This window comes from Blennius ocellaris (genome assembly GCF_963422515.1).
Source record: "Blennius ocellaris genome assembly, chromosome: 19".
Lineage (NCBI taxonomy): Eukaryota > Metazoa > Chordata > Actinopteri > Blenniiformes > Blenniidae > Blennius > Blennius ocellaris.
The window spans coordinates 17125943-17149147 of record NC_137668.1 but is presented as its reverse complement, the minus strand read 5'-3'; the positions used below and the strand labels follow the sequence as shown (position 1 = coordinate 17149147).

General features: G+C 40.2%; 1 protein-coding gene across 1 annotated transcript in view; it reads right to left on the bottom strand.

The window, feature by feature from the left end:
* Positions 1-606: 606 nt before the first annotated feature.
* Positions 607-23205, bottom strand: part of plxdc2b (plexin domain containing 2b) — a 93816-nt gene continuing 71217 nt past the window's right edge. Inside the window, exons 8-14 of the mRNA XM_080515010.1 lie at positions 19945-20040; positions 19714-19795; positions 15052-15112; positions 14739-14892; positions 9642-9680; positions 5376-5542; positions 607-4456 (exon numbers count right to left, since the gene is read on the bottom strand). Coding sequence (XP_080371136.1) covers positions 4337-4456; positions 5376-5542; positions 9642-9680; positions 14739-14892; positions 15052-15112; positions 19714-19795; positions 19945-20040 — 719 coding nt within the window. The 3' untranslated portion in view covers positions 607-4336. The remainder of the gene's footprint in view (positions 4457-5375; positions 5543-9641; positions 9681-14738; positions 14893-15051; positions 15113-19713; positions 19796-19944; positions 20041-23205) is intronic.

The following is a 23205-nucleotide window of genomic DNA, read 5'->3' as shown; positions in this document are numbered from 1 at the left end:
TACAAACTATACCACTGAGCTGCCTTTGTCTCAACACCGTAAATTGGAAAGTCGGAGATCAGTGTGATATCACGTTTCTTAAATCTGCTTTGCTCCCAATTTGCTGAAGTCGCCTCCATGTCTCTTCTGCCGTCGTGTTTACTCAGCTTTCTCTCACCGACCTGCATCCGCTCCGTCTGCAGACAGGCACTATCTACCTGATGCAAGGGTTCCACAGAAACTGGGCACACAGCATTTTTCACAGGTTTATATCTCAGGGCCAATAGAGTGTTTAAAGTAGAAAATTGCATTTTTTTTCCCCCCATAGAGGTGAGGATGGATTTTGTGGGTTTACTGAAATTGAGCACAGCAAAAACATTGGCTTTCATACACATTTGTGTTCTCTTATGAATTTTTCCACGTAAATGATGGTGGTACTTTAGCTTTTAATAAGGCAAATGTAATCTTTCAGCTGCACAGTTCCGTTGATTGAATCAATATTTTCTGCCTAATTGAACTAAAAGGGGAAAATTGCAATCCAATAGCATTTAAAAATGCAAGCTTTAATGAAAACATCAACAATTTTGTGTCGAGACACCAGACACACAAGCGTGGCTGTTTTTAGCAACATTATTTATTATTTCAAATGTAATCAAAACAACAGTAGTTACAGAAATTACAGACAGCTATGATACCATGTGGTCTTATTGTGTGCTATGAAGTGTCATGAGATAAAACAAGGTCAGAAATGGAAGAAGGCTCCCATTCTCGTTTCTATATATTGAACTTTTATGGATTGTCGCTGAATCTGTGATTCAACATCAGTGAATCCAACTCATGAGATAAGAAAAAAAGAGCACACAGCAGGTACTTATCTTAACAACAACCACTATGCTGCTACTCACCATCTAAAATAACATGTTAATAAAGGAGTGAAGGCAATTAGTCATGCCTGTTTGAAGCAAGCAAACTCTTCTGCTGCTTGACCTGTTCCTGTTTCTAAGATATGACTGTTTCAGCTTCGGCAGACCAACAAATTCAAGCGTCAGCCACTCCCAGTTTAACTGTGGCTGTGAAAACACTTGCAGTTTCAGGTGGCAGCGTACAGCAAGCAAGTCTTCCTCCACAGGGACCGATCGCTGAGGTCACTGACCTTCAAACCTAAAAGTTTTGTGCAAAGGGCATTTAAATTAGGAAATTGTATCTGTGGTCGACACCAATGAGACAATATTAGTGTTATTGTCAATAAGGGCAATTATGAAATATTAAACTCGACTACATCTTTGGACGAGGTGTGTTCTTACTGAGAAGGTGAAAACTTTAATCTCAGACAAACAAGATGGCCGTTAACTAAACCCCGCAACTTGGTTAGTGTTGTTAAGTGCGTATAGTGGTTTGATTTTGAAGGTGAGAATAGAAAGAAGAATAGAATTTATTGTCACTGTTTAAGAATCAACAAAAAAAAAAACCAGCGAGTCACCCTGAACATCTAAAAATGAACTTCACCTCGAGGTTTGAGGGAACTGATAACATCACTTGTTAAAGGAGAATATTCCCACGTCTTAAAGTTCATAATTGAAAACTCCAAACAACTTTCATGTAAAATATTACCTCCTCTAAAAACATTGTTTAGTCATTAAAACTCATATCACTGTCTGAAACTTAGTGGGCTGAGTATATGTTTTGGCAGTAAACATTTTAAGTGCTTAGAAATTATGCTTTTGAAACAGTGTAATTGTGTTTTACAGTGATTAATATGCTCATCAGCTCACGGTTAGTTTTGTACAGTTTAGCAGAGATCATCAGAGCTAATAGTTACAGGATGTTATTACTTCAATTGTGTAATATACAGTATAGAATTTTTTAAAAAGGTGTTACCTTTGATATATGGGTTTTGAGAGGAATGATATAAAAACACACCAAACCAAAGACGCATTATTGAAGCTTGGAATCTGGAAACTTATTGTAACAGAATGATTAAACCAAATCAGTCACCATATATCAGAAAAATCACCAACAACATCGTCATTCATCGACGCTAACACACAATAACATGATTGAAAGGTCATTATAAAAATCTACAATTTGGAATTTAGTTTGAAATTACTGCAGTCATTTTCCAAAGTTAACAAACTGAAGAGGCTAGGATAATAAAGTTAGACTATGTCACCCTTAATTTAATTTATTTAGTTATTACAGACAGAGTCATCTCGAAATATGATTAGTCCGGAAGATGTTCAGATTTTCTAGGAGCTGCCTTAAGGTCTCCTTTGCCCTTGGAGGCTCAACGATGACAATACTTTGATGTATATTCTCAACTTGGATATCAAAACCCTTTCCCAGTTAGTCAAATGTGACAAAAGAAATCAACAATGTTGGCCTCTTGGCTATGATTGGACAGTTGCTACGAGGGGAGGAGTTCAGCAAATAGTCAAAAGTAACGTCCGGGGTATTAAAACCAGTCAAAACTCTAAAGACATCCTCAGACTTTAAAATGACACGAAAATGCGAGTCAGACCACAACTATCACTGTGAGCAGTGAGGCAATGGAGGCTGTGGTGGAAGCTGAGGTAAATACTTCAGAATATAGCTCATTTAAATGCTGATCAGTCTTTGGTCTCAATGCAATGGTGACGAGATGTGACTAACAATAATTCGGATGATTGTTTTCCTTTTTTTTTTTTTTTTAAATGCATTCGAGTTGAATGGATGTAATATTGCACATTTAATTTTCAGTAGAATTCCAGGATGTCGAGATTTAGTGTCTCTAAAAAAACAAACAAAAAAACGAGTCTACAATCATTGGTGTAAAACATGAACTGTGAAATCTTGAACAGTATAAATGAGGGTTCAAAATGGGTTTTGAACTGTGACTGAACTAACTCCGACAGTATTCACATTTAAGTAAAAAAGTAGAGAAAAAAAGGCCACTCTTAAAACATAAAAAAAAAAGTTCTTCTGTATCATCACTGCTATACGACAAATGTTTGCTCTGAGTTACCTGAATCTGCAAATATTTGGGCCTTGGTATGTACAATTATTGTGTTGACATGGATGAGCCAATCATTCCACATGAACACAAAACTGGTTATGCTTGGCAATGTAAAAATAAAAATAAAATGAATCCATACTTGAACCTCCGCTCTGACAAGAAAAGAAAATAAAAAAAAAAAAAAGAAATCCACTCAAACCAGTGTGTTTTCCGGCTCACACAAGCTGTATCCAGATTCCACTGAATATAATCAAGAAAAGTCATCTGTGCAGAGCCAGCTCAAACGTACGCACCTAGAAAGCAGGTGGATATCCAATCTCCACTGTAAACGGCTCGTCTGTATTCACACACGTATGAATCACACGTCAGAAAATATATTCACACTCACAAGCGCCTGTCTTGTAAATTTGCATTAGTACCACATGTAAATTGAAGAAAAAAAAAAAAGTGTGCATGGCAAAACTGTGCAAAGTCTAGTCGGGAATAAAATGGCACGGCAGTAATGAATCCAAAGTGATAATAAACAATAAAAAAAAAAAATCAAAGGGAAACATAGTGTGCCCATCACCCAAGTAAAACACAGATATTGTCAGTGAGCAGGAAAAAAAAACAAAAAAAACAGCCAAATGTCCCAGCGATGCCGAATGCTCAGAGCTTGACTCCCTGCTGTCATTAGTGGCGGTGACAGGAACACTGCTCACATCACGACGAGCGGCCTCCGCTGAGTGGAAAAGTCAATTAAGCCTGCTATGGTATTGAAAAGCAATACCGACGGTCTGTACAGATAAATGTGCCAACCCTGGTGAAAACAAAGCACTGGAAGGAAAAGGAAAAGAAGTAAAAACTTGATGGATATACAAAGGCCTATACTGTATAACCCCACCAACAATGAAGTGGAAATCTCTGTTCACATACTTGTTTCTGAAAATATATATTGTATACTTCACCCTGCTCCAACCCTCAGATGCCATCAACATCATCATCTCGGCAGTCAGGCTGTACAATACCTCCACAGCAACATGATGGCCACAGTATGAACTTTAAACCGTCCCCGCTCTCCCCTCCCTCAGTCCCGGCAGGTCAGTTTCTTGCCCAAAGAAGCTGAACAAAGGGCTCGTCTAGGATCAACTTGCCCGGATTTCCTCCCTTCCTAACGTCACTGTCTGCTGCATGCAGTCCCATCGGCTGCTCGATGGGCCGACGCCACAGTCTGAACAAGTCATTGTGCGCACCGAGCTCCTCCGCTGGTGAGCACGTCCTGGAGGTTCCTGGTGAGAAGTTCCCATGGAGCAGGATGGAGGAGGGCCGGCATAGGAAGAGGGCTGAGAGGAATGTAGACGCCCCCCCCCCCCCCCTCCTCTTCCCTCAGCACTGCTCCGACTCAATGAAGCCCTCCTTCTCCTGGCCCACTGGTTCCACCTCTGCGTAGGCTGGGTGACCCGAGCCGCGGCGGAACTTCATGGCCGGCCACCTGCTCGGGCGTCTCTGCAGAGGTGAACAGGACGGGAGTTCAGGACAGATGTCACAGCATCATCAAGATCAATGAATGTGTGTGAAGAATGGATGGTTCAAATAGGTGGAAAGAGCAATACACTCCCTCAGTTTTCCAAAGTTTAACTGTCTTTATGCATTAAAAAAAATACAAATATTCCATTACGTAAAACTATTTGAATTCTGAGTTTGATGGACAGTGGAGCTTCTTTTGAGTAAAACAACAGTTGACACCAGAAGCTCCTGTGAGCGACGGTGACCTTGTAATATTGACAAGGACGACTTTGAGGTGCCATTTGTCTTTTGAGATGTTTGAACATCATTCGGTGTCGTGGTCTGAGAACAGCTCCCACTCTGCTTCAGTAAGTCCACTTTCATTTACAAACAGACTGTGCTAAGTTTCATCATCTCCTCTCGGAAAATCACAATGCATATTTATGAGTCAGAGACTTGGCTGTGGAACTGTTACAATAGAATCTCAGAAAGTTGGAGAAACTTCCAGCTAAATTGTAGTGATGTGCATTTTTCTGAATTTGTGAGAAAACTTAAATGTTTCACTTGTTGAATTACCAGACAAAAACCATAGCTTTGATATGTAAAAAAGGAAAATACATATATAATACAGAAAGAAAAACTCTGGGAAATCGTTCATCCTAAGCTCAGGTGCTAACATCTAACAATGTTTACAAAAATTAAAAGAGGAATAAACAGACATTCCAATGGTATAAGATGTACTGCCAAGAAACAAAATAAAGAAATAATCTTGCAACCACAAAATGCACTACCTTTTTATATTTCCAAATATAGGATAGTTCATTTTCAAATCCATATTTACACTGAAACCACCAAGAAAATAAAAAAGCACAAATTTGTGACATTTCCACACAGGCTCTAAACCTGTAAAACACTTCACCTCGATGAGGAAGAGGCTGGCTGCCGAGGTTGGATGGTGGTAGATGTAGATGGTGATTAGTACGCCGGCGATCATGATGAGCATCACCAGCAGGATGCCCAGGATCAGACCTGTATGCAACGGATGTGTCCCTGGCACCTTGTCCACAGCACTGTCACCTGACATCGCTGAGAAGCAAAGAACAAATCTGTTAGTCTTTATATACTGATGTACATAAGCTTGTCTTTCTCTCAATGTTGGCTGCAAAAAAATTCAAGAAGGAAAACCTGAAATGAAGAGCTGAAACCCTGCAATTGTGTTGTCAAAGCACCAGGGGGCACTCATCAAACATCAATACCCTTCAGCCTAACGCGCGCGCGCACGCACACACACACACACACACACACACACACACACACACACACACACACACACACACACACACCTCAAAAGTTAAATCTGCTAGATATCATCAATAGGAAAAGTCTATATAGTTTGATAAAATTAAATTTTCAGATCATCTGAATGTGTCCATGGAGGTTAACATGACATTTCTTTTACTTTGAGAGAAATTCAAGGTTAAGGGTTTCACAGTCTTTTGCAGTCTGTATTGTGTCTCTTTAGGTATTCATGAGCAGTTCTTCTCTCCCATAAGTAGGAATAAGAGTTAATCCCATGCCAAGGTTAGTATGGTCCAAATAGGAGGTGGAAGAGGAGCTATAGATTCTGAAAGAGTCACATTTTAGCCTCCAGTCATGGAATTGCAAACCGAAAAGACTGCATAATGAGTCCGTCCTTCAGTGAGCCTTAAAGGTCGTCACTCGTTTGCAAACCACTTCATCACATTCATGTTTGAACCTCAAAGTCGAGCCAGCAGGTGTTTTTTTTTTGTTTTTTTGAATTCTTTTAAACAACCTTCTGTGAACCCACTGGGGATCTCTTATTTTCCTCTCTTGGGGAAACAATTTCAGGAAACACAAACACAAAGTGAATTCCAACTGCAATTTTTCCACCCAGAAAAGGACATTAGGTGAGAATAAAAGAGGTAAATACAAAGACAAACAGTTCTCTCATGTTCCGGCACAAATGAAACCAGCAGTGAGGAGGCGGTCTTCATTCCTCTTAAGCTTTATCTCTCGCAGATTTATTACAGGTTTCAGACCAGCTCTGTTCACATATCTGTGGGTTTCTACTTCTTTGCCCCTTTGACAGCCTCTCCTCAGTCTCCACCCCGGTTTTAATTAGCAGCTACAGCCTTCGCTGAGCCCGTCAGCGAACCAGCAGCTCCCCTGGAGCCCTGCCTCATTGATTTCCAGCACACAGAATAACCGGGTGGTAATCAAACCTGTCCGATGCGTGTGGGCAGTCAGTGCGAGTGTGTGGGTCTGCAAGTCAACATAGCCATTACGCACACGCACACACACACACACACACACACACACACACACACACACACACCCTCGCTGAAAGTAACACTACGCGTGGTTAATCTGTTGTGCTGAAACAAAACAACTGATTACTTCCAGCGCCCATAATGCAGCGGAGGAGGTTTTCATGGTGTCATTTAGTTTGAGTATATAGTCAGTCAATTTTAAATACACAGTATTAGAAGCATCACTCCTTTAAAAAGAACACAACTTGGCAGTGTTATGTTGGGACACGATTTGGCTTTTAATCAAACAAACAGCCTGTAGGCATTTTATTTTTTTCTTGGTTTTCCTTGGAGATCTATTCTCCTGCTATTCATCCGTCACGGCCACACGGTTTCAGAGGCGTCTCCTTATTCAGATGGAAGCTCGAATGCAGCAGGCTGTGGTTTTCTGGGGTGTTAGCTGGGCTTTACCGTCTGAGCACTCATGATCAGAGAACATAATCAGTGGCAGACATTTTTCCATTGCAAATATGGCAAAAAAAAAAAAAAAAAAAAACACCTGCTGCACAGACTTGAGCTGATCCTTATCAAAGCTTCTCTAAACATGGACTGAGAACTGCTCCTGTTTGTTTTGTCCACGCCAGTGTTCAGATGGCAACCCTTTACACTGTACACTTTACACTGAAATACGATGCACGTGAGGAAAAGAGCACCACAATGTGTAATTATGTATAACACCACAATGTGCAATAAAAGAAAAGTCCTATTTATTTATTTATTTATTTATGCATGCATGCATATTTTAACTCACCCTTATCTGGACCAAACTGACTGAGTCGATCACACCAACACCAGCGTGGCTAAGAATAATTCCGTGCTTCTGTCTGTGAATATCAGTACAATGCAGCCCGTGACAGGGACACAGCGAGAGAAGCAGCGCTGGTCCTCAGCGGATTGAATGCGTTGCTAAATTAGCTTTATCCTGATGACTGCTTGGGCCTGAGGAGACTGAACGAGCACTAATGGACAGCCCGACTCTTCGACAGCAATAAAATGCATTAGAGCTGTTGAGAGCGGCGGAAAAGCAGCCAATCTGTCCTTTTCCTGCTCTGCATTAGTGCCACAGCTGCAGCACAGGGGTACAACTGTTCTCCCACTCCGCTAATGGGTCTCCGGAAACAAACAATACAAAACTGAGCAGACCTCTAATTCAGCCCCTTTGTAAACAGGTGCTGAGGAGCGGCGGTGGCTGGGAAGCACATCCCGAGAAAATGACAAGCTTGCTGGTGTTGTTCTTCATCTGCTCAATGATTGTAGGTGTAATCACCTCAACCTTTCAACCACAGTCAAGGTCAGTGGCCTCTCTGGTTTTACAGCTGGAAATTAAAGCTGAATGTTGAAAATTATACCACGGCCTCACTAATCACACCTTCACAAGGGCCCCGATGTCAAAGATATAATTTTTGTCATCTTTGATTTTAAACAAAGCCATATGGGGGTAATTTCATGTTCTTTGTGTTGCGTGTCCCCAAAGCTTTCCTCACATTTCCTTTTCACTGCCTTTGTCAGGTATGCGGTGATAAAGGCTCAGATGCATGAGAAAATGCGGCGCGATATTATCACAGCTTCAGGTCCAGAGCGCAGAGGGCTGGAGTGATGGGAGACATGCAGCGCTTGTGTAATGAAAGTGTGATAGAAGCGGCGGATTTCCAATTCCTCTCAAGCAGGAAATGAGACATTTGAGGGGCTACCTGGGAAGACTGATGGGGTTCAAAGTCAATTCAGGACTTTGGATGTTTCAGACTAATTAGCAGCTAAAGAATACAAAAAAAAGGGCTGGATTCTGGAGGAACTGTAAGAAATGATGCACTTTCACACAGAACTATAAAAAAAGCCTCAACCTTGGACCGAGGGATCATTTCTGTCTTTTACACCTCTCATGCAGGCAATGTTCTGCTGCAATGATTGAATGAAGCAATGATGATTTAGAGCTGAAATGGAATTGCTCTCAATCAAATCTTATCAAACATAGCTCTCAGGGTGGGATTCTTTATGGGCAAGATATTAAAGTGATGAACTCAAATACTCTATAGGTCAATGGCTTAAAAAAAATCAAAAGCGCATGTGTAAGTTGCACCTTGTACAGAGTTGCCAGGACTCGCGCTATATTTGACAATCTAGAAATATAAAAAAAGAAGATAATTATCAAATATGCATAATTCCCAACTGAATCTGATATAATAACAGAACACATCTATACGTTTTGTGGCAAGAATGCTTTAAATGCTGGAACACTGACTAACTATGTTGTTATTTTTTTCAATAACATAATACACATTACAAGTGACAGCCATACTGTAGGGCATTGCAAACCGTTATGTGGTTTTATATGGACATATTTATTAATTGTGTTGTGCTGGCTTTTGGGATGGTTTTTTTAGTGGCTGTTCAGCTTGTTTAGTCTCAGACCTGGCAACCTTGACCTTGTATGTCAAAAATTCTGTGATATATTTGGTTGTGGTGGAATCTGGGAGTAAAGTACGTCCTGCCTTGTCTGACTGAACCCACACTACATTTCAAACAAAAGCATAACCAACCACAGCTGTAACTTTTGGCCGTAAAGCCTCTGCTCCCTATTGCTTTGCCTCACACCCGTCCAGACACTGTAATTGATCGCTGCGGCCCACAGAGGACAGTTAAACATTATAGTCGGCGGCTGGATAAAGTTTATCAGCTGATTGAGCCATACGTCCGCCGTAAAGATAAAAAAGCAATCAGGGACCAATACCTCAGTGGTAAAATCAAAACCAGGAGGCAGGCAGGGAGACAAATGCAGGCATTAAGAAAACAAGAGAGCCAAGCAGCCGCAACAGCTTCTGTTATTTTGACGCAACAGTGTGGCGGAGGATACATACCCTGGTTATCTCTGAGATGAAGCGCAATCTTGGTGTCATCTGTGAAGAGATGAAGACAAAGCAACCATTAGTGTCAGACATAATCATCAAGGAATCTCTTTGTAGCTTGTTATTGAAGCTCAGATAATATAAATAACTCCCCAAAGGCTCCAAATCCAGTTAACCATCTTTAATTAGTGAGCCATCTTGCTTAAAATCTCGTTAAAAATTAATGCTTTGAATATAATGGCTCAGCATCTATTATTCAACACAGAAAAGCTGTCTGGGGTTAACACTACTTGTGAAATATGGAAATGTAGTATGACCCACTTCTTCTGCAAGGGTAGGATGCATTTACACACACCATCGGATTCACATTATGGAAATTTGGCACATATACCACCAAGTGTATTTCATTGAATGATCAAATGCAAAAGATTTTCAATTTTCAAAACGTGTGAATGCAGCCATGTTTCAGTGCATGAAATTAATCATTAAAGGAAATGACATTCGGAAACATTTTTGACCGAGTCTGAATTGCACCAGAGTGAAGGCCATAAATATGAAATAACATGGGATCGGTTTGGATTTCAAGACATTTTCCCTCATGCAATAAAGTTAATGCAAATATCCCCTGGAATGTTATTATTTTTTAAGATTGCACAATTGTGAGTTTAGTTGCATAGAAAAATATGAAGAAAATAAGTGATATTTCAATTATATGCCTGAATCGAGCATAAGAAAATAGTTGTTTTGTACTATTACATCAAACATTTTTTGTTCATAGTTCTTTTTTTTTTTTTGTGTTATGGCTTGTATTTGCTGACTATCAGGTTTTGTTTGGAGGGGATCCAGTGAATCTAAAAAGAAAAAAAAGAAAAAAAAAATCGATGACAGTTCTCTTCAGGGTCGGGTTTAGATCAGGATCACAGCATGGCACAGTACATTTGTTGTTGAAGCTGTCGCAGTTTAGCAGGTTTCAGAAAACAATATTCAAATTAATTACGTTACTTTATTCTATTTTCACACTTGAGTTTAAAAGTATAACAACCTGACCCTAGCTGTGTGCCTAATCAAGAGGTGTAATTTTACAACAATACATGATTCTGCGGAGCTCGTCGATGATAGACTGTCATTCGATCCAGCTGTCTTGCGTCACGGGGCTGATAGGACAGGTAACAGTGGCTCACTGCCTTATAATATTTCATTTTGCAGCCTGAAATCAAATATCAGAAGATTTAAAAGCTCAGATGTTTCAATCCGTACGTTTACATTTCCCCTCCCGAGCTTACCTCGTCGCCCTTTCCCCTTCACGCTCTCTTCAAGCTGCGTGTCGCCAGCACGTGCAAGCACCCCGCCCCCAGCCTGCACCCGACCCTGACATTTGACCCCTGCAGCTGAAGAGACAGGTCGGGGAAACCGATCTGCTGTACGTGTCCGACAGTCCACTGGAACAAATGCAAATACCATAGGATGCCCCCTCGACCTCTCGGATACCAACACATGCACGGACCACATATTTCATCCCCCAGTAGGTCTGCTCGTCCTCGCGCCACGCCCCGGTTTGATCTGCGGGCCCGCTCGTCGTGTCTCACCTCGCCGCCGGACACTTTCTACACCCTTCCCTGAACTCGCTGCATCTGTCCTCGTTACAGCAGCGATGCCAGTTTAAACTTGGCACCCCGCCAGATGATTAATGGGGGTGTGATGAGGGAAAGTTTGACCTTTGCTCGAGCCAGCCATGAAGGCAAATGCCTTTTTGAGAAAATGAACTAGTGGATGACCCAGCTGAGGATGTATAAAGTCTTAAAATAGAGAGAGACAAAAAAAAATTATCAGTGGAATTTAAGTAGAGTGGAATAAGTAGATGCAGCACTCCAGCAGTATAAAAGAGTCTGCTTTAGGTTATTTGGATGGGGAAAAAAACAACATATTTTGCAGGGCTGCTATGAAGGATTAAATGCTTTAAAAGATACTATTTTGGAGCTCAAGTTCAAAAATCAAATAAAGATTTAACAAAGCTGTAGAGAATAAAAGAGAAAGCCAGAATAAAAAAAACATACAACACACTATAAAGCATATTGGTAATCTGTTGCTGAATTGAAGATACTGAGAGTTCAGCTGTCAGGGATCAAGGCAACTAATATCAACCTTTAATTTCTTTTACTCAAGGTGAAAGCAAAACAACTTTTCAGGCTGATTGTGTGCAGTTAGAAGAAAGTATTTCTTTTCAGCCCTTGTTCCAACTTTTCCCATTACGTCCCCTCAGGCGAGGTCAAACCCCTGTGAACATAACGCTCATTGTTTTCGAAAAACTGTGCCAGTCTGAATTGTCCGACAAATTCGTGCTGATTTAATGTTCCCCAAAACCATGGATACATTTTTTTTTCCAAAATGTACCGTTCACCAGTGGAAGGAGTAAGTTTTGCTCAAAAAACACATAACCCCAACTCGAAGGGTGCTGGTGCTGATCTCAGTTGACTTTGGGCAAAGGCAGGACACACAGAGCGACAAACCGTCACACACACTGACCTCCATATTGGTGCTTGTGCATGTTTTTAGACAGTGAGAGGCTAAAGCACAGGGAGATCATGCTAACTGCACACAGAACGGCCCACAAGCGGCTCACAATGTGGGAAATTAACCAAATGACCTTGATTTCTAGGATTCATAGACTGAAAGACTCAAAGAGATTAATATTTTACTTTGGAGGTCAAGGGGCTGCCATTTCATGGCATGATTTCTTTTCTTCCATTTTCATCATGATAAGAAATTTGTGAATTTTTTTTTTTTTTTTTTACTGCACTACATTTATTTATATCACATTTGTTACGATAAAATAAAGTTTAGTGCAAAAATATTACGTGTAACAATATTTTCCATCTGTACAAAAAGACATACCAGATTTTGGTAAAACAAGAAGAGTTGTTTTTCATATCAACCATTAACAATCATATCTCGTAATGTGTTAAACATGATTAAATCAAGAATTCCATCTTAAACCTTTAGTGAGACAATACACAAGTAGCCTGAAAACCTCTGCTTCAAGCAATATCATTTTCATTCTCCTACTCGTTGAAGCTCCATTAATTTTTGCTTTTTTTACTTGAATCAACCAAAGATAAATTATATATTTTTTCCATGTTTTCATTTCTTTCAGTGGCTACGCTTTTTACAGGCATTGGAAATAAATATTTTAGGTTGTATCACATCCTGCAACAATTCCACTAAGCCAAAAAAACCCAACAAAAAAACGCAGTGAATTCATTCCTCACAGTGATTAGAGTGGACGTCTGAAATAACTGTTTGTCCATTAGCTCATTGCATGGGGTCACAGACAGACAACACAAGTACACGAAAAAGCAGAAAAGTAATGAACAACATGTTTGCTTTTACTATTGATCAGTGGTTTATATGGCAGCATGATGATACATGAAGCTTCAAGTCATTGTGATCCAATATAATCACAACTAGAGTTGACTATCAAGAATAAACTACTTGTTTACAGATATAAATTGCTTGAATGCTATAAAAAGAGAAATTAACTTAAAATTGGGACTATCAATTCAGGTGACTCGCCACTCTGCCGTCAAGAGACAAAGGAAAAGAAGTAAACAAAGCTTAGAGGACACCTTGGCTGATTTCCCATCATCAGCAATAGAAGCATGCTCGCGACTTTCAAAGTGAATTTGCATTAGATAACTCCAGAAATCACGCTGCAGTGTGGCTTGGGTGAGCCTCCTGCTGGGGTGCAGCGAGTCACGTGCACAATGCTGTAGGGTGCAATGTCAAAGGAAGTTAAAACTCTTTGGGCTTTGGCTGTTTTCACGCAAGAGATTTAAAAAGCACTTAAAATTAATATTAAGTGATGTCATGAAGTGAACTTTTCCTCTCATTCTGCAGTGTACAGGTTAAGCCTGATGTTCATAAATTTCCTTATTGCCGTCAACAAGGACATTTGGCTTTTTGTGTATATATAATTCAAATATATTGATTTCAAAATGCAATACTTGGAGTCATATATTTGCATTTGTTAGACCTTGAAGATTTACCTCGCACAGCACTTTTAGCTTGTGTTGTTATAATTTCTTATGCATGCCATGTTGAGGGATTATATTTCTTGTTTGGCCTCAGAGCGAATTTGGGCCCCACCAGAAGAGCAAGAGGAAGTGTGATGCCATGTGGACCAGGAGGGAAAGAATATGGGTGGATGGATAAGTGTTTTTTACAGTATTGAATATCGCATACATACTCTGGTCAAAGGACACAAATGCTGGAAAGCTGAACCTGATTAAGTACATTCACATGATTTAAGCTGTGTGCCTGTCCTTGTTGTTATATTGAAATATAGGAATTAAAACATGAATGGAAGCACATTTTGATTTGTGAATCTGGTGTTAAAATGGGTGAATTTGACTTTTTCTTCTCTGCTCTGATTTTTTTTCTTCTGATAATGTATATTCATTCTGAATGTCGAACAACTACCAGAAAAAAATGTCTTCAGTGCTAAAAGTTGTCTTTGAAAGAGATCGTATTCAGTAATGAGCTTTTTCAGGGAGCCATTTAAAAAACAAACAACTAAATTCAAAATCCATTCAAAATAATTATCTACTTATTGCAACAAAGTTCTGTTCCTCAGTTCTATTACACTTCAAAAGCAACATTTGGCACAGACTGGCTAACTGGTAAATTGATAAACTGCTTTGGTACAGTGAGAGGATGATCAGGTGATATTTTCAAGTATGATTATAAGCCAGTAGAGCTGAATGAGTCGATCGCAGGCTTGTGCTTATTTAGGAAAGGTGAGATTTGTCCTGATTCAATCTGCACTGGCACAAACACTGTTTCGGCGCTTTGCTCCACTCCCTGCCATCAGCAATTATTTCTTTTTCAGCTTAAGTAGCAAGCTAGCAGTGCATAATAATGCATTTTCTGAACAAGAGAAATGTCTCGGGCATGTTGTGAAAGTGGAAACACGTCAATACCAATATAGAAGAGTTCCTGCAAATGCACTTCATTTAACGTCGTGCCAGAACAGAGCATCCATCATTGCTTGATTTAAAGCAAGTTCAGGGATCCTGCACGGTGAGCGCCGTGGCCTTCATCCAGCTGCTTTACCTTCAGTGGGGACGCTGGTGGGAGGGTGGGAGGTGAAAGGCGTGTCCCCTTCTGCAGTGGCATTTCTGCTTCTGGCTGTTGTTTTGGCGACGTTCGTTGTGGTGAAGGGGTAAAGGTAAGTAGTGTCCACAATGTCACACATCTTGTCCTTTGTCTGGAAAAAAAACAAACAAACAAATAAAGTGAGACTCTTTTGTCATGCAAACCAAGAGCATAAAAGGGCATCCATCACATAAAGGGGCTATATCATTAACAAACTTCAATGTGTGAAATGACAGAGTGGCTCAGTTGATAATTTATCATTCATGTTCACCTCATCTGGACAGCTGTTGTCCACCCAGTCCTGTCGATGGCGGTCAAAGCCACTGGAACATCTACAGGCAACGCAAACAGCCGTCACTCAAAAGGACAGTCATCTGTCAAATAAAACCATCTCGCATTTCACAAAAGATACAAGATTGATTAACAGCCTGATGTCATGCTAATGATGCATGACGCTGCCCTGAAATACGGTGAGTTATTGCAACTGAAACAGAGACGCGTGCATCAAATTATATAACAGCCCTTTTGTCCAAAGCAGTAATATCAATTACCGGAAAATGTCAACCTAATGGAGACACTAAAGAAAAAGTGACAACCTCCAAATCTTATGGAGGAAAAAATAAAATAAAACATGGCATCTTATAGTGATTCACTCTGCATTCAAATGTTCAACATTTGACCAAAAACATGAGCAGAAGTCATATGGAAGAGTTTTATGTTGTATATTAGGACTAAACCATATGAAATACCACGGACGTGCTTAAATACAATATACAATATAATTTTTTTTTTTTTTTTTTTTTTTTTTTACAATGAAAGTCCATAATAATGAATGACTCCACAGCACAGAACAATTAAATATGGTTTGGTTGGATATATGTTGATACTTCAATACAACTGCTCCACAGTTTGCATGGGATCAGACCAGCAGTCTACATGCTGTGTTTTCACACCTTTCACAAATAAACTGCATGAGCAAACGATAGCAACAGAACCTGAAAGTTGAATCAAGATCTCTTCTATATCTATATTTTCCATCCCGATTCAGTATTTAAGCTCAAACACATGTTGTTGGACTTTGCGAGGAAAGTGGAGTTCCATGAGAAAACCCAAGCACACAGTGAAAACATGCAAATGCCACACAGAATCACCATCCGATTCTAACCGGGGATATTCTCACAGTTTAGCCTCAACCAATAATACTTTCAGTTTTTCTTCACTGATTCAAGCTGTTCAGCAAACATCTGTACCTCCCACCCAGCGCCACCCTCTGAGGTCTGAATCCTGAGCTTAAGGCGGGAGCAGCTTTGTGCGGTACGAAGAGCCGCAAAGTTCAATCAGGCACGGGGGCCTCGGGACGAGGGTGGTGCTAAATCAACAGTGCATCGCGGTGTGAGACTTCTTATAACCTCATGAGGCAGTAATTGAGGCGGCAGCTACTAATCCAGCTTGATGTAAACGGATCAGAAATACAACTTCTTCTCATTCTTTCTGCTGGGAATAAAAGTAAATATGCAAACTCTCTCACACACTGCGCGCCATTCACAAAAGAATCATACAAATATAAAGCGCCTGTGACTCATAAAGTAGGTGCACGGTGGTGTTTGTACTTTGTGTATCCCCAGCAGGCCTTATTTTCTGGTGAACACATTGTGATGGTAATGGCTTTATCTGAAGGGGTCCATCTCCATCTTGCTACATCTCTAATCATCCCATTTCTTTTATTCCTCAACCCCCCACAACACATTTCTGCCCATCTGTTCATTCAGGCGAGACAGATTCCTCCGCTTAATCCCCCAACTTTTCCTCAAACTGCTTTCACCACCCGAAAGGGCAGCGCAGGAAGCAGAATGAGACGCAATAATACTGAGCAGGTCTGGGCTAACCTGTCCCTCCTGGGAGTGCTTGTTTTGTACCATCTCGATAGCATCCATCCCAGCCAGGTACCGCCGAACACAGTGAGCCACAGTGATTCTAATTAGAAATGGGCTGAGGTACTTCATTTGAATATAAATGAACTGATGAGGGAGATCATTTCTGCACAGGTTGCAAACGACACAGCAGGATAGATGGGCTGCATTATAGGCTTTTCATTCTCAATCTTCCATGGAATATACACTTACTTTGTGCAGGGAAAAGAACAATCTATTACATTCACTGCAGTATTATCCATTCCATACCAACTAATAAAGATATTTTTTTTATAAAAGCTAGTTGGTCATTTTGGACTATTTAAAACATTTTCACACTTCCCGTAGATTCAAATTCACATGGAAATGAGACGTGTGTGTCTTTTTTTAATGATAAATGTATTCTGCTTCCTCAAAGAGGATCTTCTAAATATTTCTATTTTAATTGGAACCTTGTCATGTTCTGTTGGGCATCATAACATCAACAAGTTCTAAATGCACTGTTTTATTCCCTGTTCGAGATACAGTAAAGAATATGAAGTTATCAGTTATAACTGCAAATCCCAATTTGTCAGTCCTGGAACAGGACGAATAATATTTAATTTTGAAATGTGGCCTTCCTGTTTACTGCTTCAAAGGCAGGACTTTTGAAAAGTTGAATGTGTGAATTGTGACAATTAGTCAAAGTATGTTTCTCTTTACTGATTTTACAACTAGAAAAAGAAAAAAACTTATTATTTCCAAGGACAAAACAAAACTTTGGTATGTAACAACAGGAAGTATAAAGCATTCGAGTTGGAAATATTGGACTATAAGTCTTTTAATATCACATTTTTGAGAGAAATATTTTTTGTTTGAGTTCAGAGTTACAGACTGCAATCGAGTCTCATGATGATTCTGCAGACTACAAAAACAAACAATTCAACTGGAATATTCATCCAGATGTCTCCAATCTTGCTTTTGTGCAAGACTTTTTACTTCTAACAATGACAGATTTTTTGTTTGTAATGAAGAAAGGTTGACTTATAACAGTAAGAAATTAAGAGATTAAGACTTTAACACTGGTAATAATAAACAAAGCTTAAATATGACTTATCACAAAATTGAACAGAATTTTGAATCTTGTTAACATGAAAAATAATCTGTATTCTACTACAGATTAAAATGCAACATCAATGTTGCTCAGCCACCAACAGTCCACTGCCACATCTGTCCTGCTTCTTTAAGTCGCCCCTGGAGGAGCTGTACACATCTGCCACAGCAAACAGATTCAAGTTGTAACTCAGCCTGATGAGAGGATGTGCGTTCTCCCTTTCCCAGCACTTTACAGCGAGAGAAGTTCATTAGGGCTGTTCTCTTAAAATGTCAGAGCCTTTCATTAACCCTGGAGCCAGCGGATCGCTATGGTTTTTAATCAGTGCGTGTTTAAGGTCCGTTTGCCTCCCCCCCCCCTAAAGGAGGTGGCTGAAGGATACAAAGGGTAGAGTCTGGATGATCTATGAGATATTAACACAGCAAGAGCGCTAATTAAAATGCCTCTTAATGAGATCACTGCCACAGGCGTACAGTATCTCTCCACGGCGTCCATAAATCGCTGAGCTGGTAACAGGTTTGCATGTCGCTTAATGGTAATTCTGTTTCCCTCCATGTAAAAGGCACAGGAATTAAGGATACAAAGCCAATAGTGAATCAAATAGAGAATTACAAACAATAATGTTCCCATAAAAAAAAAAAGTGTTGTGGGTATTTTTCCTCATTAAAAAATGGCATTCAGAATAAATGTGTCCATAAAAAGCAGTGTGATACATTCATATTAGGTATACGGAAAAGTAAAAAGAAACTTAAACCACCATTACAACTCTGAAGAATTGATGTTCAGATATTATCAAGAGAGCGAACATGCATAAGTTGAAACCTTCTGCACTTCAGTGGAGGATTAATTCTTCGTCTCCCTGTCTTTCTCACAAAGACCCTTTCTACTCGACAAAACAAAACCTCACCACATCTCACATTTCAGCTGTCAGGAAATTCTGGGGAGGAACGTTAACACTTCTTTAGCAGCTCAAATATTTACTTTGGTTTGAAGTGCAGGGAGACAGGAAGGATGAGATAAAAAGTGAAGCAGAGGCTGACAAAACAGGTGTGACTAGAATGAGCTGCTGTATCGTCGCTTCACTTTCCTGATAAGCACAACTGTAGGAGAAGAATATACTGGGATTGATATGCAGTCCCATAAAATTAATTCTACTACAATTGATAAGTACTTCAAACATGGGTATTTGTTTGCCTGTAAATTTAAGAAATCAGCCGAATGATCATTTCATTCATCACATAACTAGACATTTTCTTTACACTTTAGATTTTACACCATGATTTGTCACCACTGTCATCAACTAAATGGCAACTTATTTGACCAACTAAACTAAAGTTGACCTAAAAATCCACTTTACCGTTGCAGTCTGAAAAACTTCCTAAATGAGGCTTTATACTCCATTTGAAGACAGTAACATACATTTAGCTGCAACACTTAGTGAGACAAACACTGGACAGAACAACAAACAAAAGAAGTCAGACTTTACAAGCTTCTTAACTTCTTAAACTGTTCAAGAAACTTTCACCACTTAATTCTAAACAACCAAGCTGATGAGAGGCCCTAATATTTGTTGTGGTTTGATGACTTGATGGTGGATGCAGACCATTTTGGGATTTAGTTGCATGAGAAGCCAAATGACCACAATCACCTCTGGAGTTGCCATCAAGGAGACACGGCTCTCTGTTGGTTGTTGGAAAGAAGGCAAATGTGTATTTCCCGAGGAAATGAGCAGTGTGATGTTAGTTGGTATCTGACACACCTGGCTGCGTAATACGTAATGAAGGCCCAGTGGAAAGATTAGCAATGACAAGAGCCTGCAGGTATAAGTAATTACCTCCATCCAATGTGTGGTATACCTCCAAACAAAATACAATGAGGAAATAATGTATTGAAATGAAGAATAAAGATGACAAGTATCTTGGAGTCCGACCTGTTGAGCCGATGGCACCAGCTGCAGTTGAAGTTGATCTGTGAGGAGACGCAGGAGCCACAACTAGTGAACTGCAGGCAGGCTGCAGAGGAGAAAACAGGTCAGATCATTTACTCAATGGGTTCAGTTTAGTTGATAGGAAGGCAGGAAAGTGGTCTTCATGCTATATAGTAATAAGGAACCCACTCAGACCACCGAATGAGCTATAAGATTACAATTAAATATTCTTACTGGGTAAAGGCATCATCTCCACAGCAGTAGAATTGGTGATCCTCGTCTTCGTCAGCTCCACGCGGTGGTACTCGTAGATCGTCCGCCGTCTCACATCTATAGTTTGGTAGAGGAAAAAAACAAAACAACACAAAGGGAATGAGCAAAGCCACCATAACAAATCCTCCACCCTGAGATAAAAACTGGGACGAGCGGTCCCTGAAGAAAGAGGAAAAGCAAGCGGCAGGCAGATTCAGGTCATGTGGGATGCCAACGCAGCACTTTATTCCTCCCCTCGCTTTGTGCCCAAAGTGTCAGCCATGACACGCCAGACACCACGACTTGGCAATAGTCCGTCGCAATTTCCCCTGGGACCTGATATCAATCTGACCCTGTTGAAAGGCTGCCTTCCCCAGTCATCTGTAACAGAAAGTCATCAGCGGAGGTAAGATGGAGCAATTGATTAGATACATCATTGACTCCAATTGCATCCTGGTCCTTGAAAAGCCTCAGAGTAACTGTTGAACGGCGTGTTTGCTTTTGCTGGCAATGTATCTCCACTGGGATGACTCATTGTTTGGAAATAAGTCAAAAAGTCACTCTTAGTATTATAATTTCTTAACCGATCCGACGAGGCCCTGCCACTGTTGATGTTGTGATTATTTAAACCCTAATTGGATTTTTATGTGACTTTCTGAGCAGGCGCTCAAGGAATGACACACTAAAATTGCAGAATAAATCACTGCGATATACTGCAATATGTACGGCGGCATTGCTCAATACGTGACATTTCTTATAGCGCTTGTATTTGCTCGACCAATGAGCTACAAAATTGAAATTCAATAAGCCAGAGACTGGCGGTGTACGAGAGATGACTGAAAATGTCTCATTTATCATGGGATATTTAGCAACTGACAAAAACAGTTTTAAAGTTATATTTAAGGAGGCATGTTTAGAGATAAGCTCACTGAAATGAGAAGATCAATCCCACTTCCATGTGTCTTTGTTAAATAGGTAAATCCACGAAGGGGTTAGCGTAGCTCAGCATTGAAAAGGTAAGACACCTGTGACCACTTGTTTACATCATAACATGTTTTGCGTAATCTTTGTAAAAGTGTACAGTAAACAGATATTGTGCCTGACCTTTGATGACAACATTTACTCTAACTGATATTGCGTACACTTGCAGGATTGTTATGGATCATTCATTGTAAGTCTGAACATTCCTTTAAAGGTCAAATTGATCTTTTTTGTAATTAAACCACAGACTGGAGCTCATTATTATACTACTATAGCATAAAAACAGGCTGGAACAAAGAAATTAAAAAGAAATAAACCAATAAATAAAATTGATGCATTGTGTGTACAAATTTGTTCTAATTTCTCTTTTTAGTTTCCATTGTCCATAGACAAATCCACATTACAAAGAAACATCACAAATCATCTAATCCTCTGTGCCACTCTGCATTCAGTCAGTTTACCATCACTGGAATAATTCTCTGTGAAATGTTCCTTTATTTTTCCTCATGGTTGTTTGATTTTTGCTCTGGGAATTGTGGCCCACGTCTGCCTGCACTGTTGTTCTCATGTGATGATGACGCCGTATCCCTGCAGGCCTGCTTGGCTCGATTACACACAGGACGACTGATCAAAGCGGCGAAGGCGAGCCAGCTCGGCGCAACCTGAGAATAAGACCACCCTTCCTCTCCCTTCTCCGCTCCCCCGGTGACTGACTTCCTCCCGCCTCGAGCAAAGGGATTATCAGGTCCTTAATGATACGGTGGGGTGCCAGAGGCAGGTCATTTCCCCTGCTCCACGCTGCTGATGTGTCGGCAAACTGCACAGCCTCACTGACCTCTGATTCTCGGCGAACTCAATCCAATATGGCCACCACATAAACCATCTCTAATAGGCATTCGGTTCGAGTGTGCCATCAATCAAGTAAAAGAGAATCATTTAACCAATCATCAAACAGTAAGACGAGGTTATAAAAAAGACATTTGGGGAAAAAAGAAGGCTTACCTCCAGATGTTCACTCATTAAACACACAATAAGGGCGGCTGCGGATGACTAATGCATCCATATCGGATAGATTCATATGAGACATATGAAATCTCTCTGTATGCTTCTACTGACAGAATAAATCGTAAAATATGCTCAATCAACCTCTGCAACCTCGTGTCTAATCTTTCCATATTTAACATCAGGTTGGGCTTAATTGCATTTGTGATTAGATGGATTTGAAGAATTTTACCGAGCATTAATTATTGACAGCCACACACTGTATCTAATGAGCAGCTCCAGTCTGCATATTCCTGAAGCGGATCAAGATTATAAATCCAGGTACTGGCAAGAAGACTTAAAAAAGGATTGAGGCGGTCTCACCTTCATTTGAAGAATATCTCAGTTTGACTGATAAGGTGTAATCCAGCATTAGGAGAGTATATTAAAGCCTGGGTCTTGACATGTGTGTGTACCTGACCTGTTAATTACAAAACCTGTCCACGGGAAACTCACTAATCTTTTCTCTCATCTCTTGCCTTTACAGGGTGGACTGTGTGCCTGCATGCTGCATAAAATGTTTTATTTGAGCTTTTAAACTGAAGCGCTGCAGCACCGGGCTGAAAAGAATTTCCCTCTGGTTGCTCTGCAGTAATTGGCCGCACAAACACTTAACAGAGCGGCTACAGGCTTCCTCCCTATATTAATGTATCAATTATTAGAAAAAAACAACTATTGATCAATGATGACAATCACAAATTTGTCACAATATCTTCCTAAATTGGATTAAAACCCTATAAATGAGATCCAATTGAAATCAAGGCAGATCTGCTTCCAGGGTGTAGATCCGACTTCTTTTTTAATTTCCCTGTAAAAAAAAATGCCCACTCAGCAGCATTTTCTTTACAACCTATACTTGTACTTTATATGCAAGAAGCAAGAAGACTTGAGGTAACACATAAACTATAACCACTTCGAGGAATGTGCTGATACGGTCTCCTTTTGTCATATAAAATCTGCTGACTCAGGGACTAACCTAAATGTTAGTCCTTGTCCTTTTTAATCAATCCTTCCATTAGAGAGTCTTTTTTGCTAATTTGCATCACGTTAATGACCATCATCAGGAAAGATCTCTGACCGTAGAGTCTCCTTCTCCACACCTCGTGGGGCAAATCGGGCTTTTCAGACCCGCATGTGTGAGATGCAAAAACTGCCCTTTTGTTTCAAATATGAGCTGATGGGACTTTGCAAATATCAAAAGCTCCACAAGAAAATTAAGTC